At 38.9% G+C, this 18,119-nt stretch overlaps 1 protein-coding gene across 1 annotated transcript in view; it reads right to left on the reverse strand.

Annotated features, from left to right (window-relative positions):
- The window catches only part of THSD7B (thrombospondin type 1 domain containing 7B), a 1,073,031-nt gene that overhangs the window by 662,450 nt on the left and 392,462 nt on the right, over positions 1 to 18,119 (reverse strand). Inside the window, exon 5 of the mRNA XM_070768428.1 lies at positions 13,374 to 13,543. Coding sequence (XP_070624529.1) covers positions 13,374 to 13,543 — 170 coding nt within the window. The remainder of the gene's footprint in view (positions 1 to 13,373; positions 13,544 to 18,119) is intronic.

Consider the following 18,119-nt stretch of genomic DNA (forward strand, 5'->3'; position numbering starts at 1 on the left):
AATGAAGAGAAAAACTGTTCCAAAGTGAAAATAAATGCCTGAAACTGAATGGTGAAACTAGATGCAGAGGTTTCTATTCATTTGTTCAAGAAATACCTACTGAGCTCTTCCTACTTTTACTGGATGATATACTAACTGCTGTGAAGTTGACCAAAGGTACTGAAAATGTTACAGCTCACAAAGATTCATGTCAGATGAAAAGAAGAGGAAAAGGACCAGGAATGGGAAGAAATGGGGAAAAAAAATGAATGATGAGGAAGAAGGAATATATAGAAGGAGGAGGAAGGAAAATGAGGTTGCAGCGTGGGGGGAAGAGAAGAAAATGAAGGAGAAAAATAATGTTTACCGCTGCCACTGTACTTCAGGCTCATACTACGTCTCATGTAGACTGTTATAATAAATCCTTCAAAATAGTGTCTCTCATTTTTTCTTGTGATACATACTTGAGTTTTGTTGTTGCTGAGCCCTCTAGAAAGCAGAGCTTATGATGAGAATTAGGGTGTTAATACTTTATCTGTGAGATACAAGGCTTACCAGGCAGTAACAGAAAAAAAAACAAAAACAAAAAACCTACGGGTAAAGCAGGGAAAATAAGGAGTAATGCTATGTGATGTGTTTTGCAGGCTACCATTTTACAATGCACCACATGATATATAGCAGATTTGAGTATTTGGAAAACAGAATTTCTCTAGAAGGGTTAAAAAAATGTATTGGAATCATATACAGGTGCACAGGGAATAACCTGTTGTCATTGCTGTTGTTGTTTAGTTGCTAAGTTGTGTCTGACTCTTTACAACTCCATGAACTGTAGCCTGCCAGGCTCCTCTGTCCATGGAATTATCCAGGCAAGAATACTGGAGTGGGTTGCCATTTCCTTTTCCAGGGGATCTTCCCAACCCAGAGATCATCCCCTGCATTGGCAGGCAGATTATTTACTACTGAGCCACCAGGGAAGCCCTAGGAGTAGCCTACGTCACTCCTAAATTGTATTTCCCTCTGATGATGTTTCATTCCTCAAGGATCTAGGTCTCCTCTCCTTCTGGGTTGTATTTCCCAGTCCGAATTATCCAGCCCCTCTTACTGCTGCTCAGGAAGCCAGATCCCAGGAACAACAACATGGTGTTTCACCCAAGTCTGAAAGTGGATTAAGAATCACATTACTGCAGAGCATCAGCCAAGAGAAAGAAAGATGAAGGTGGTAAAAGAAACATGAGAGAGGACAAAGCTTGAATTCAGTTCAAGCATCTTTTGTGTGTCAGACACTGTGCTAAGTGCTGGGGTGGTGGGACAGCGACGTCACAGACCTCATAGACCTTGCACAGTAGCCTGGTTAACAGTGAACACACGCAGTGCAATTACAATGCAGTGAGATGACATGGCTGGGGAGCAGAGACTCTTTGTCATCTCATCTGACTGATGCTGAAGCTCCTTCAGTTTCAGGTGAAGCTTGGCCACCTGATGCAAAGAGCTGACTCACTAGAAAAGACCCTATGCTGGGAAAGACTGAAGGCAAGAAAAGAAGAGGACAATAGCGGATGAGATGGTTGGATGGCATCGCCGATTCAATAGACATGAACTTGGGCAAACTCCTGTAGATTGAGGGAAAGGGAAGCCTGGCATGCTGCAGTCCATGGGGTTGCAAAGAATCAGACTCGACTTAGTGACTGAAAAAAACAACAAATGTCAAGAACAGGTTGATAATCTAATGAATGCTTAAAGTAGACACTCTTCAAAATTTTTTACTAAGTTCAATAATTCAAAAACATTTGCTATACTAAGATGTTTGTTACACTTGATTAAAAAATCACTGACATACAAATGCAGTGAAACAGACTCAGTAGAAACCAATTTCAACTTAGACTCCTCATGACCTAATTCCCTATAAGTATTTCATTTTCAACTTTTCTTAGCTTTCACACTTTTGGAGAGAATATTTGAGCTACATTTGCATATACGCTATATGTTCCCAATAATTGAGTATGTTTCTAAGGTAGAAAGATTACAGGTCAACAGACGTTTCTGTCTCTTGGTCTCATGTGAACTGCCATTCAATACCCAGCTATTAATTGGCAGGAATTACTTTGTCTAGTTATCTGTGCATCTCTATTACTATAAAACAAGAAGAAAAAAACTCTGTAACCCCATTTAAACAGTCTCATTTCTCCTCTAAGGGTCCACACTAAGGAAATTTCTAAGCACATTACTTTCCTGACAATTTTCTCACACCCAAATGAGGTTATTGACCTTTAAATCAATTTCTAAAGACAGGTAAAGGACATTTCTAGACCTTCAAATGATGGTAGAGCACCTCCTTCAACTGTCTCTTAAGAAATCTGTTCATCTGTTTATAATGTAAATTATTTCAAATCTCAAAATGTTCTTGGATACTCAAATAAATCTGCAAATAGGACACGACCATTCATAACAATTCTCTTAGCACACTGACATCTGTACTCGAATTGTTTACCCCTATAGTGCCTCTATAGGTGACCTAGAGCCAGACATCCTGGAATGTGAAGTCAAGCGGGCCTTAGAAAGCATCACTACAAAGCTAGTGGAGGTGATGGAATTCCAGTTGAGCTATTCCAAATCCTGAAAGATGATGCTGTGAAAGTGCTGCACTCAATATGCCAGCAAATTTGGAAAACTCAGCAGTGGCCACAGGACTGGCAAAGGTCAGTTTTCATTCCAATCCCAAAGAAAGGCAATGCCAAAGAATGCTCAAACTACCGCACAATTGCACTCATCTCACACGCTAGTAAAGTAATGCTCAAAATTCTCCAAGCCAGGCTTCAGCAATATGTGAACCGTGAACTTCCTGATGTTCAAGCTGGTTTTAGAAAAGGCAGAGGAACCAGAGATCAAATTGCCAACATCTGCTGGATCATGGAAAAAGCAAGAGAGTTCCAGAAAAACATCTATTTCTGCTTTATTGACTATGCCAAAGCCTTTGACTGTGTGGATCACAATAAACTCTGGAAAATTCTGAAAGAGATGGGAATACCAGACCACCTGATCTGCCTCTTGAGAAATTTGTATGCAGGTCAGGAAGCAACAGTTAGAACTGGACATGGAACAACAGACTGGTTCCAAATAGGAAAAGGAGTTCATCAAGGCTGTATATTGTCACCCTGCTTATTTAACTTCTATGCAGAGTACCTCATGAGAAACGCTGGACTGGAAGAAACACAAACTGGAATCAACATTGCCAGGAGAAATATCAATAACTTCAGATATGCAGATGACACCACCCTTATGGCAGAAGTGAAGAGGAACTCAAAAGTCTCTTGATGAAAGTGAAAGTGGAGAGTGAAAAAGTTGGCTTAAAGCTCAACATTCAGAAAAAGAAGATCATGGCATTTGGTCCCACCACTTCATGGGAAATAGATGGGGAAACAGTGGAAACACCGTCAGACTTTATTTTGGGGGGCTCCAAAATCACTACAGATGGTGACTGCAGCCATGAAATTAAAAGATGCTTACTTCTTAGAAGGAAAGTTATGACCAACCTAGATAGCATATTCAAAAGCAGAGACATTATTTTGCCAACAAAGGTTCATCTAGTCAAGGCTATGGTTTTTCCCGTGGTCATGTATGGATGTGAGAGTTGGACTGTGAAGAAGGCTGAGCGCCAAAGTATTGATGCTTTTGAACTGTGGTGTTGGAGAAGACTCTTGAGAGCCCCTTGGACTGCAAGGAGATCCAACCAGTCCATTCTGAAGGAGATCAGCCCTGGCATTTCTTTGGAAGGAATGATGCTAAAGCTGAAACTCCAGTACTTTGGCCACCTCATGGGAAGAGTTGACTCATTGGAAAAGACTCTGATGCTGGGAGGGATTGGGGGCAAGAGGAGAAGGGGACGACAGAGGATGAGATGGCTGGATGGCATCACTGACTCGACGGACGTGAGTCTGAGTGAACTCCAGGAGTTGGTGATGGACAGGGAGGCCTGGTGTGCTGCGATTCATGGGGTCGCAAAGAGTCGGACACAACTGAGCGACTGATCTGATCTGATCTGATAGTGCCTCTCCCCACTATTAAGCTGTTTTCAATATCTGAGTCTCTTTATGTTTTTTATATTCATCCATTTGTTTTATAGTTTATATTCCACATATAACATCATACACTATTTGTCTTTCCCTGATTTATTTCAATAAATATAATATTCTCCAAATCTACCCATGTTTCTACAAACAGAAAGTTTTCATTTTTTTTTATGGCTGAAAAGTATTTCATTGTATAAATGTATAAATCTTCTTTATTCACTCATACACTTGATGAACTTTTAGGTTGATTTCATAACTTGGCTATTATAAATAATGCACAATGAACATTGACATGCATATATCTTTTTAATATAGTGTTTTGCTTTCTTCAGATATATACCCAGGAGTGAAATAGCTGGATCTTAGGTTTGTTCTATTTTTCGTTTTCTGAGAAGCTTCAATGTTGCTTGCCACAGAAGCTGTACCAATTTACACTCCCATCAAGAGTGTATGAGGGTTCCCTTTTCTCTAAATCTTAGCCAATATTTGTTATCTCTGGTCTTTTTGACTATGGTCATTCTGACAGGTATGAGGGTAATCTCATTGTGGTTTTGATTTGTACTTCTCTGATGATTAATGATGTTGCGCATCTTATCATGTGTCTCTCGGCCATTTGTATGCCTCCTTTGGAAAAGTGTCTATTCAGGTCTTCTATTTTTTAATTGGATGATTTATTTTTTTTGAAGTCATGTTGTACGAGCTGCTTATATATTTTAGATATTAACCCCTCATTGTTCACATCATTTGCACATATTTTGTCCAATTCAGCAGGCTGGCTTTTTATTTCACTGATGGTTTCCTTTTCTGTGCAAAAACTATTAAATTTAATGTGGTCCCATTTATTTTTCCTTTTATTTTTTTAAAGACTTTTTGTGGACAATTCTTTTAAAATGTAAAATATTCCTTCTTCTTCTTATATGTTTTGGATTTTTGGCCACAAGGGCTGTGAGAGCCCAGTTTCCCAACCGGGAATCAAATCTGTACCCCCTGCACTGGTAGGCAAAGTTTTAACCACTGGACTGCCAGGGAAGTCCTATTTTTGCTTTTATGTTTATTTTTGCCTTAGAAGACAGATATAAAAATATTGCTATGATTTATGTCAAAGAGTGTTCTGCCTATATTTTCTTCTAAGAAGTACATCTAGAAGTTCTCAGTTCACATGCTGCTGAAACCTAGTTTGAAGAATTTTGAACATAATCTTGCTAGTATGTGAAATGAGTGCAATTTGTATGGTAATTTGAACATTTTTTGGTATTACTTTTCTTTGGGATTAGAATGAAAACTGACTTTTTCCAGTCCTGAGGCCTCTGTTAGTTTTCCAAATTGCTGGCATGAGTGCAGTGCTTTAACAGCATCATCTTTTAGGACTTGAAATAGCTCAGCTGAAATACCATACCCTCCACTAACTTTGTTCGTAGTAATGCTTCCTAAGGCCCACTTGACTTCACACTCCAGGATGTCTGGCTTTATGTGGGTGACCATACTATCGTGGTCATCTGGGTTATTAAGAGCTTTTTTGTACAGTTCTTCAGTTTATTCTTGCCAACTTTTTTTTTAATATAAATTTATTTATTTCAATTGGAAGTTAATTACTTTACAATATTGTATTGGTTTTGCCATACATCAACATGAATCCACCACGGGTATACACATGTTCCCCATCCTGAACCCCCTTCCCTCCTCCCTCCCCATACCATCCCTCTGGGTCATCCCAGTGTACAAGCCCCAAGCAACCAGTATCATGCATCGAACCTGGACTGGCGATTCATTTCATATATGAAATTATACATGTTTCAATGCCGTTCTCCCAAATCATCCCCCCACCTCCCTCTCCCACAGAGTCCAAAAGACTGTTCTATACATCTGTGTCTCTTTTGCTGTCTTGCATACAGGGTTATCATTACCATCTTTCTAAATTCCATATATATGTGTTAGTATATGGTATTGGTGTTTTTCTTTCTGGCTTACTTCACTCTGTATAATAGGCTCCAATTTCATTCACCTCATTGGAACTGATTCAAATGTATTCCTTTTAATGGCTGAGTAATACTCCATTGTGTATATGTACCACTGCTTTCTTATCCATTCATCTGCTGATGGACATCTAGGTTGCTTCCATGTCCTGGCTATTATAAACAGTGCTGCGATGAACATTGGGGTACACGTGTCTCTTTCCCTTCTGGTTTCCTCAGTGTGTATGCCCAGCAGTGGGATTGCTGGGTCATAAGGCAGTTCTATTTCCAGGTTTTTAAGGAATCTCCACACTGTTCTCCATAGTGGCCGTACTAGTTTGTATTCCCACCAACAGTGTAAGAGGGTTCCCTTTTCTCCACACCCTCTCCAGCATTTACTGCTTGTAGACTTTTGGATCGCAGCCATTTTGACTGGTGTGAAATGGTACCTCATAGTGGTTTTGATTTGCATTTCTCTGATAATGAGTGATGTTGAGCATCTTTTCATGTGTTTGTTAGCTATCTGTATGTCTTCTTTAGAGAAATGCCCAACTTTTCTTAATGTCTTCTACTTCTGTTATGTACTTGCTGTTTTTGTCCTTAACTGTGCCTATCTTTGTATGAAATGTTCCCTTGGTATCTCCAATTTTATTAAAGAGATCTCTAGTCTTTCCCATTCTACTGTTTTCCTCTGTTTCTTGGCACTGTTCACTTAAGGAGGCTTTCTTATCTATCCTTATCTATCCTTGCTATTGTCTGGAACTCTGCATTCAGTAGGCGACAGAGGCAGTGGTGAGGCCAGGATACCCTCTGCTCCCGGGCATCCTCCAACATTAATTTCACCCTTCCCCGGACCCCCTTCCCACCCACTCCAGCAGGGCCTTTGCCTCCACCCTTGGGCACACACTGACCGATACGCGATGGAAAATGAAGGTTTACATGCTTAACAAGGACCAGTATGGGACAACCAGGGCACCAGGCATGTCATCCAGCTACATTAAGTGGCTGAAGGCCATGTCTCTGCTAGTTAGGGCCTGACATGTCATAGTCTGCTGGAGAAGGGAATGGCAAAGCACTTCATTATTCTTGCCTTGAGAATCCAATGAACAGTAGGAAAAGGTAAAAATATGACACTGAAAGATGACCCCTCTCCCAAGTCAGTAGATGGTTAATATACTACTGGGGAAGAGCAGAGAAAGAGCTACAGAAAGAATGAAGAGGCTAACCGAAGTGGAAACACCCAGTTGTGGTTTCATCTGGTAGTGAAAGTAAAGTTTGAAGCTATAAAGAATAATATTGCATAGGAATCTGGAATGCTAGGCCCATAATTCAAGGTAAATTGGATGTGGTCAAATGAGACAGCAAGAGTAAACATTGACATTCTAGGAATCAGTGAACTCAAATGGACAGGAATGGGTGGATTTAACTCAGATGACCATTCTATCTCCTACTGTGGGCAAGAATCCCTTAGAAGGAATGGAGTAGACCTCATAGTCAACAAAAGAGTCTGAAATGCAGCACTTGGTTGCAATCTCAAAAACGACAGAATGATCTCAGTTTGTTTCCATGGCAAACTATTCAACATCACAGTAATACAAATCTATGTGCCAACTAATAATGCTGAAGAAGCTGAAGTTGAATAGTTCTATGAAGACCTACAAGACTTCCAAGAATTAACACCAAAAAATGATGTCCCTTTTTATCACAAGGGACTGAAATGCAAAAGTAGAAGTCGAGAGATACCTGGAGTAACAGAAAAGTTCGGCCTTGGAGGACAAAATGAAGCAAGGCAAAGGCTAACAATTGTGCCAAGAGAATGCACTGGTCATGGCAAACACTCTCTTCCAACAACACAGGAGATGACTCTACACATGGACATCACCAGATGGCCAGCACCGAAGTCACATTGATTATGTTCTTGGCAGCCAAAGATGTAGAAGCTCTATACAGTCAGCAAAAACAAGATCTGTGGCTCAGATCATCAGCATCTTGTTGCAAAATTCAGACTTATTGAAAAAAGTAGGGAAAGCCACTAGGCCATTCAGGTATGACCTAAATCAAATACTTTATGATTATACAGTAGAGGTGATGAATAGATTCAAGGGACTCGATCTGGTAGACGGAGTGCCTGAAGAACTATGGACAGAGCTTCAGAACATTGTACAGGAGGTGGTGACCAAAACCATCCCCAAGAAAAAGAAATGCAAGAAGGCAACGTGGTTGTCAGAGGAGGCCTTACAAATAGCTGACATAGACTCACAATTCCCACAAATTTCTCTCTCAGAACTGCTTTTGCTGTGTCCCATAGGTGTCAGATCATTGTGCTTTTTAGTTTATTTGTTTTCATTTGTTTCCAAGTATTTTTTATTTCTTATTTTTTCAGTGGCTATTCAGTAGCACATTATTTAACCTCCATGTCTTTATATTTTCTGAATTTTTGTTTCTTGTAGTTGATTTATAGAGTCATATCTTTGTGGCCAGAAAAGATGCATGATATTACTCTAATGTTCTTGAATTTAATGAGATATTTTATTCCCTAGCATGTGATCTATCCTGCTTAAGTGCTCAATGTACACTTGAAAGGAATGTTTTTGTTTGTTTGTTTTTTGCTGTTTTGGGACTGGATGCTCTATAGATCTACTAATATCTATTAAGTCCATTGGTCTAATGTGTTATTTAAGGTCTGTGTCTCCTTACTGATTTTCTGTCTGAGCTGTCCATTCATGTAAGTGGGATCTTAAAGTCCTCAACTATTATTATGTTTCTGTCAATTACTCCCTTTATGTCTGTTGTTATTCGCTTTATGTATTCAGGTGTTCCTATGTTGCATGCATATACACTGTTGTATCTTCGTCTTGGAATGATACCTTAATCATTATGTAATGTTCTTCTCAGAGCCTGGTTTTTAAGTGTTATCTAACTTCCTATGCTCCTCTTATAACAGTTCACATGCCACTGTTGAATATAAACATTTCTACATACTTTCATCTGTTCTCCCAGTCTTGACTTTGAGTACTTTCTTCTGTTGATTCTCCAAACTCTCTCTTAAGCATCATCTGCATTGTGAAGATTAATGTCAGGCATCATTAAATGGTTCTAACTATGCCATATATATGGGGCTTGCTCAGCAATAATCTGCCTGCAGTGCAGGAGGCCCAGGTTCAATTCCTGGGTTGGGAATATCCCCAGGTGAAGGAAATGGCAACCCATTCCAGTATTCTTGACTGGGAAATCTCACAGATTGAGGAGCCTGGCAGACTATAATCCATAGGGTAGCAGAAGAGTTGGACATGCATTGGTGACTAAACAACAACATCATATATATAACATATGCATAAACATATATATACACATATACACACATATATATTGACAGCCTAGCATGCTGCAATCCATGAGGGTTGCAAAGAGTTGGACATAACTGAGCAATTGAACAACAACAACATATTATACAAGATTACTGAAATACACAACCTAAGACACTATAGCATAATTGTTAGTACAACTGTTGTCACAATTAAAAGACTATAAGTTAATGAGGCATCTTTATAATTCCTGCGTCTAGGACAGGCCCTAAAATATAGCTAGTACATAACAAATCATTTGGGGAAAAAAAAAAAAACAACAACGTATGTGTGACTGTCATCCATTTTTTTACTCAGCAAACCAGCACATTTAAAACTATGACATATCATGTACTGCCTTAATGCCAACTCTGGGCCTAGCTTCATAAAGACATAGGACTCAAGAACTATTTGCTCTTAACTGGTGTGGAGTGGTCAAGTAAATATACTTAACAATTAAAAGCTAAAGTGTGTCCGTTCTGAAGTAGTTGAGTCCGTTTAATGGCAAATAATAAATCTAAAAGATGGGAAAATATCTAGGTAATATTCTGCTTTAACTGCCACCACACCAGTATCTTTTTCCAGTCTTTCTTTTTTAGCTTTTAGGTTTCTGTTTTGTTTTATTCACCATATAAATACATTATATCTCTATGTTATTTCAACCTGCATTTGTTGATATGCCAATCTCTAGGCTACACTCTCTTGAATGAAATACATTTTTCCCTCTTTCTATTAGATTAATGATGGTATGTCCATTGTTTCAACATTTTACCACCTGAGAAATGACTCTTGAATGTAGGCTGAGTGGTTTTAATTTCACCTTAGAAAGGGGCAAGAATAAAATGGTTTCAACGAATCCAAGTGTTTAGATTTATAGGCAAGCATCACTCTGGCAGGTGCTTCTGAATTATAAAAGAGAAATACAATTTTCTCTACTACAATAGCAACTGGTAAACAAAATCATAAATATTCTGCTATAGTTTGATTCACACATTGACTTGTCTATTACTATTACTATTGGCTTGGCTTGTAACTATTACTAGCAACACTTCTCATATTCAATATTACAGCATTAATTTTGCTGCAATTAAAATACCACATGGTCAATGAATAGCAGAACCAGGTAAATACGCCATATTATACTACTACACATACAATGAACTGAGGTCAAATGGAGAATTGGGTATCAACAAGAATAAGTTGGCAACAGAACTGCACTGAGATCCTAATTCAGCCTCACCAGCCAGAATGAGACTCAGAGGACCTTGGGAGAGAATTAGTAGTCTTTTCAATTTTTTTTTCTTCTGGTATTTAGAAATTCTATTGCATCTTATCTCATGAGAGATCCTGGAAATAAACCTTATTTATTTATTTATTGAAGATTGTAGGTTCCTCTAAGATCAGGTTCTTGGAATGCAGAGCAGCTAGTTAACAGTGGATGGTGGGATTTCCAAGGAAGAAGAATCCAGAAATTCCACTCCAGAAAGTAAACAGAATATTCTAGAGCCAAAGGTAAACTTAACTTGGTGGGAAAGTCAAGTGTGACTGAGAAAAGTTTACCAAAGTCAATGCTATTAAATGTCTCTCTCCCTTCAAAACAAAGTCTGACACAATAATAGGGAAAAAAAACAAACAAACAAACAAAAAAGCTGATCTTCACAAAAATGGAAATGTAAAAAAAAAAAGTTACCAAAGTTTGGCCTTTGTTAGTGCATTAGCAGAAAGGTTAGAAATATTTAAATTATGCCTCTTTAATTAGGCAAACATACTCTTTGGTCTCTTATAGTTGCAATTCAATTGTTTTCTTGTATTTCACTTGAGCCAAGAAGAAATTTTCACATTGCCAGATTTGTCAAGGTATATCCATAAATGACAGGCTTCCCACTTGGCTCTGTGGTAAAGAATAAGCCTGCCAAACAGGAGACACAGGTTGGATACCTGGGTCAGGACGATCCCCTGGAGGAAATGGCAACCCACTTCAGTATTCTTACCTGAGATATCCCATGGATAGAGGGGCCTAGTGGGCTATAGTCCACGGGGTCGCAAAAGAGTCAGACACAACTTAGTGACTAAACAACAACCCATAAATGGTAATAGTAGAAAATGAAAGCATTTATAAGAAACAAAACTAATAAATGATATTTCTGGTTCACGTCCACACAACAGCAAAATCAGACCTTTGTTAATGACTACAAATGTAAGTAGTAAACTATACCATGCCTTTAATCCAATGTGGCTGTCCTGTATTATCCAATCAGCAACAGTTTGACTACTTTACTCAAATTTCGACAAGAATACATAGTTTCATCATATACATTCATGGGTATGTATCTTGTCCCCACATCTAAGCACCTCCACCAACCACCACCCAAGACCTGGGTTACCAAGCTTAGGCTTTCTAATCACTTTCTGTTTCCATGTGAACCAAAGTATTAATTTAGAAGTATGCCTTGTCCTAAGATTTTTTCCTCTTTTCTAGGTGCTTGAAGAATATTGTCCTGGGGCTTAACAGGCTGCTAAATGTGCACTTAACATCCTTCCTCTACTTAACATTTCCCAACATGTAGCATATGATTCCCAACCCTAGAACACCATCCTTCCAATTTCCTCCTAATTACAAACTGCCTGCCCAGCATGTTTCCATTAAGAAAGCTGGAAAGACTAAGGTTGAAAAAAACTTTAGAAATAGTTGATCCACAAGATAATAAAGCTATTTTTACTAAAGAAACTTTAGGAAGATGTCAATAGAAGATTCAATGTTGAAGCTGAAAATAGATCATAATATATCAATTCTAAAAAAATTTTATATATGTTTTGACCCCTGAAGCCCCTATTACTGTAGACAACGGTAAAGGAGAAGAAAGAGAAAGTGAAATAGAAAGATCACCAATGTCTGAAAGAAAAATTTGAATTTTTTTAATCTAAATTCTATTCCTCCAAATTTAGAAAAGTAAGCATAGTCATGTCTATCCTGGAAGAGAAAGTGTGTAAATTTTCACTTTCCAAAAGAGACATTAGAGAAGGAAAAAAATTCACCTATTAAATAATTCTAGCCCTATAAATGCAGCACTGTAACTTCAATTGTTGAAGCAAATTCTAAGGAGTCTGTAAGGATGACCCCTCTATTAGTCATGCAGTGAATCATAGAAGGCTATGGTCATGGCCTCTGAAATGATGAGAGGCCATGTCACAAAAAAAGGCACCTGGTGAAAAACGTCACAGGATAAAACGGATATATCTCCACAATAAGAAAGCTCACACCTCTCTCCCTAACCAAGTTGGACAGTAGAGAAACGTACATGCACATTCTCAAGGAAGCATTTCCATCTTGACCACTTCTATAGCGGGCACTGCTAAGTGCCCCTCCAATGTGTCTGGTACAGACCGTATATTTTTTCTAGACTGGAAGCATTACTGCCTACTCTTGGCTTTTCAATCCATTGACTTAAGTAAATCTGGGCCAGTTTTTCAGTTCTTATATGTTATCACCATGCCAAACTCTGAAACAAAAGGACTGTATACACCTAATGAGAGCATACCATGGACAAAGTTGTTTTTCCTCCCCCACTTTCTTCCTTATTGTTCTCTTATTATTTAAACTCTGGCAATAAGAGAATAGATCCTTGATATCTGAAAATGATATGTCTGTAGAAGTTTGCACATTCACAAAAAAACCTCTCTTATAGAAAAAAAGAAAAAGACTGTTACTACTTCTTTGCCAACTGGCTGACTCCAGCATACTAGCCCCTTAGCATGCTGCATTCACTTCTGTTCCTGATCTTAGGTCTATTTTCTCATTTAATTTTCACAATGATCCCTTCCAATGAGGAAATTATTATCACTAGTAATTTTTAACTATTCCTAACTATTGCAAGTAGCAGAACTTAAGGATAGTTGGCAAATAGGCAATACAATTTTACATTTGTGAATGCTGAAGGTCCATTATACCAAGGAGAATATGAGGAGATGGTATTGGAATGCATTTCCATTCCAATCAGCAGCAGACTCTGGCCCCAGTACTGGCTGCCTACCTTCCTTGGCCCTCTGTGCTGTGGATGCTGGTGTGCTCTGGGCACAGTACACCTCTCGGGTCTGGATCCCACCTCCACAAATGGGTCCCGTCTCATGCCAGTGGAGGTACTGCTGCTCGAGGAGGAGAGAGACTTGGCATTCTTTCCATTCAGAGGTCTTCCAGGAATACCTGTTTGGTGTGATTTGTTTAAAAGAAGAAGAAGAAGTAAGGAAAACACAGAATTCCACAGGAAACTTATTGACATCAAATGTATGTAATCATCTCTCTTTCTAGTATCAAATCGTTGCCTATGGATAAAGACATTTACCAGCTTTGAATACTAAACCTCTTTTATTTCCTTGAGAAAAAGTAGGCAGTCTATCATGCTAATAGCACAGGACCAGAAGATTGAATGAAGGAAAATATGGGTAAATAGTAGAGATGTCTCAGACTTAAAGTTCTAAGAGAATAAAGAATCAGAGAAAAGACCCTGGTAGTCCAGTGATTAATACTCTATGCTTCTAATGCAACAGGTGTGGGTTTGATCCATAGCTGGGGAACTAAGATCCCACATGCCACGCAGCATGGCCAAAAAAATTAGAGGAAGGAGCTGGAAACTAAATGAGCTTAATTCTAGCAGGTGAACTCATCATGGGGTTTAATTCCACAAACTTTTAGATGACTTTGTGTGAAAGTTGAGCTTTCTTTTTTAATTAGTAGGACAGTGTATGAATGTTTGAGTATATTATTTTAAATGAACAGAGACTACCTCCAACTTGTCAACCTTATTGATACAGGTATTTCTATCAATTCGACCCCATTGGAATAAAGGTATATGTATTAAAAACGAGTTCACCATCAGTTCAGTTCAGTTCAGTCACTCAGTCGTGTTCAATTCTTTGTGACCCCATGGACTGCAGCACATCAGGCTTCCCTGTCCAACACCAGCTCCTGGAGCTTGCTCAAACTCTTGTCCATCGAGTCAGTGATGTCATCCAATCATTTCATCCTCTGTCATCCCCTTCTCTTCCTGCCTTCAGTCTTTCCCAGCATCAGGGTCTTTTCCAGTGAATCAGTTCTTTGAATCAGGTGGCCAAAGTATTGGAGCTTCAGCTTCAGCATCAGTTCTTCTAATGAATATTCAGGACTGATTTCCATTAGGTTTGACTGCTTTGATATCCTTGCTGTCCAAGGGACTCTCAAAAGTCTTCTCCAACACCACAGTTCAAAAGCATCAATTCTTTGATGCTCAGCTTCTATGTACCACTGTATTTAATTGGTGAGTTGTTTTTCTTTTTTTCACACATTTACAGACATGCCATTGTTATACTGACTTAGAATGTCTTCTTGGTTTACAACTGATTGAGATACACAGTGATAGACACATGCACACACAAAGAAGGGGGAAGGCATGATGAAGTTTCTGCACAACTTACAGAAAATAAAACAATGATAATAATACTACATTCATACCTAGAGAATGCAAAAGTAGGTTTCAGACAGAATCTACTTTTGTGGTTTATGAGAGCATTCCTAAAGCCCATAGCATTACGATAACCCAACAGAATTCACATAAATATCAGAAGATTCCTTAGTTACTGGAGTAACAAGCCAAATATAAGAACATTCTCATCTCTGCTGTCCCATTTCATATTTTAGGAAAAATTTCTCAGTTTGGGGATTGTTCAAAGAAAAAAAATAGTACTAAAAAATAAACACGCCTCACCAAGGCCCTGGCCTTATAAAAACTAGAGTAAAACTGAAATCAAGTAACAGACATCAAAATCAGGAAGCAAATCTCTGAAGTACCTAAGAGTGAGCAAAGCCCTAGACAAGGAGGGTTTTCATTCTAAAAAGCTTGAAAGCTGAGGCTCATCAGTCTTGTGAAAAGCCCTTTGTAGTAAAAGAATTTGGATAATCCTGTGGGGTTTATAGTAACAGGATTCTGCTCCCTTTGCCTCACTACTTCATTTTCACAGGGTTTTCCAAGTGAAAATCAGTCAGAGAGCTGGACAAGAGTCTGAAGTGTCGAGCTAAGTCCTACTTACACTAGGTGAATATAGACAATAACATGTTTCTAATTCCTGGGCATGAAAGATGGAGGAAAGTCTAAGTCTTCCCAGAGATGGTTCTTCTCCAGAGGTGATGATCCAAAGCTCTTTCTCCTCACTAGACAGAGGGGTCACCTAGACTCCATGGTCACTCAGGCAGAAGGCTTGTCTCTTGTGTCTCTGAGTCTCAGGGCACAGGTAAGTTCTCTTGTCTCTGGACTCTAAGGCAAGGCACAGTGTGGTAGGGGTGGGTTAATTGGACAGTTACCACATTCTCATTTCAAATCCTCTCCCCCCACTGATTGCCTAAAAGGGCTCTCTAGCTGTTAAGGAGGTCAGAGCAGTTCTACCCTAAGGTTCCTATAGCAAATAAGGTGGGGAAAAAGGTGCAGTAAGGTGTGGACGACAAGCATGCTTTGGAATCAAACAGACATGGTTTGAATCTGAGCCTTTCCACTTACTAGTCATGTGACTTTGGCTCAGTTCTATTTTCCTAACTGTAAAATAAGGGTAATAACACTGAATGTGGATCAAAGCACATAACAAATGTTCAGTAAATGTTAATTCCCTTTTTTACATCCTTTTACACCTGTTTTTTGGTCTCCTGCTGACAAAGAAAACACACACACACACACACCCAACATTGTACTTATGAGAACTTAATTGATTTTATCAGAAGTTAATATTAGGGATCCAGAAATGCCATAGTCTTACCTCCAAGAATCAAAATTCAGTAAAGAACATAAAAGAAACTTAGAGCATTTAGAATTATAGCAAGTCACAGCAATTTGTTCACTTGTTTGAAAGGAATGGGCCATGCTGCATAAACTGCTTTTTCAATTAATTTATCATGACCCTATAAGAATTAGCAATGGAGGAATTTTGGGAGTCATTTTAGAGATAAATGAAAAGTTTAATGACTATGGTTTTCTATAAAGTAACAAAAACCCTGTTCGTAGCTCTTTAACCAAAAACACCCAAACTCCATTCACTGGCAAACAACAAATTCTTAAAAAAGAAAAAAGAAGTAGACATTTATCATGATTGCTATTGCTTACCACCTCAGAGAAAACACCAACCTAGCAAGAGGCAAAGGAAAAAGCACATTAGTGAAGGACTTCTATATTCCTTTTTAACATGCTGGTCTTTTCATAGTCTTTGCCTTTTTATTTTTATTTTTTTTCAAATGCAGTATGTTCAGTCACAAATCACCTAGAAGCCAGGAAAACTGAACATTCTGAACTCATCCAACCTGGGAAATTGTCTCTAGGATCTGACAGAATAAGAAATCAAAGGAGTCTTCTCAGCTAAATGTTGCCTGTTATCTCCCTCAGAGGCTGTGACAGGAATAGCCCTCCAGCCTCTGGACAACTTGGCTTCCTGATTGCCAGGGACATTCTCTTTAATGTCCAAGTCCACATCAAAGGCCAGGCCTTTCCACCCTCTCTCTCCCAACTCTGCTGCCTTTCAAGCCTTACTTTGTCCTTCTGCTTAAGAGAGAAATAGGAGGTGTCTCAAAGGCCAAGATCCTGCCTCTTGTCGATAAAGAACACTTTGAAACCAACTATACAAATGCCTCAAGTAAAGTAAACGGCCATGACATGAAACCAATTAGTCGATCCTCATAGCCCCTCATGGACGTAGCCCCTCATGAATGTAGCCCCTCATGAATGTAGCCCCTCATGAATGGATCCATTTGTCTTGTCACATGGCCTGACTGAACAGCAGAGACAAGGCATTCATTTATTAAGGCTTCTAGGATATCATGACATACACCTGAAGCAATAATAACAAAGTTTTCTGCACGCTAAGTCTGTTACAGGCACCACGTTAACCACTCTAGGTGTATAACTTCATATAGTCTTCCCAACACGTCTCTAAAGAGACTTGTTGAGAATATCATCAGTTAGGTTCAGTTTAGTTAAGTCACTCAGCCATGGCCGACTCTTTGCGACCCCATGGACTAAAGCACGCCGTTAGAATTTGAACACTGTGGTCACATAGGGTCAAATTCTAGCATTTTCAGGAGATAAGAACAAGTTAAAGAGAAATATAAAACATAAACCCAATAAATGTATCTAACTGTAAAAATTCAAGTTCCCACAAAATGCTGAAATGACAATTTTCTGATGACTAATACCTTTTCAAGGCCCTGAAATCAAACTCACCATTTTGCTGCCTGGTTACCATGAGTGTTAGGGAAACCTGACATCAATCTTTTATGTGAAAATGATTCCAATGACCTCACCATTAGTGAGACGTCACACTGTCAGCCACTTATATACTGAATACCCAAGGGAAATAACTTGTGTTAAGAATATTTCAATCAATGCTAAGGTATGTATGCGAGATGGATGGCAGAAAGGAATTAAAAGTAGGACTATCTAGGAACAGAAATAAGCCTGCCCAATAGTAAGCAAATCACTTAATCAACCATGCATTTATTCCTTTTTTCTTTTAAGAAGTAATTCTTGAACTCTAGTTATATGTCAAGGATGGATTCAGACAATAGAAAAGAATAACAATGATCAAGACAAAGCCCCTGACCCTGAAGAGATGACCTTCTAGGGCGGTAGACAGACAGAAATGAACCAAAACAGAATTCGGCATCAGATAACATGTCCATCAGAGAGAGATGGATGAGGAGAGCTAGTTCAACGCTGTATCAGGAAAGCCTGCAGAATGCTGAATAAAATAAAGCAGTGGGCACAAGA

This window comes from Bos indicus, chromosome 2, assembly GCF_029378745.1.
Source record: "Bos indicus isolate NIAB-ARS_2022 breed Sahiwal x Tharparkar chromosome 2, NIAB-ARS_B.indTharparkar_mat_pri_1.0, whole genome shotgun sequence".
Lineage (NCBI taxonomy): Eukaryota > Metazoa > Chordata > Mammalia > Artiodactyla > Bovidae > Bos > Bos indicus.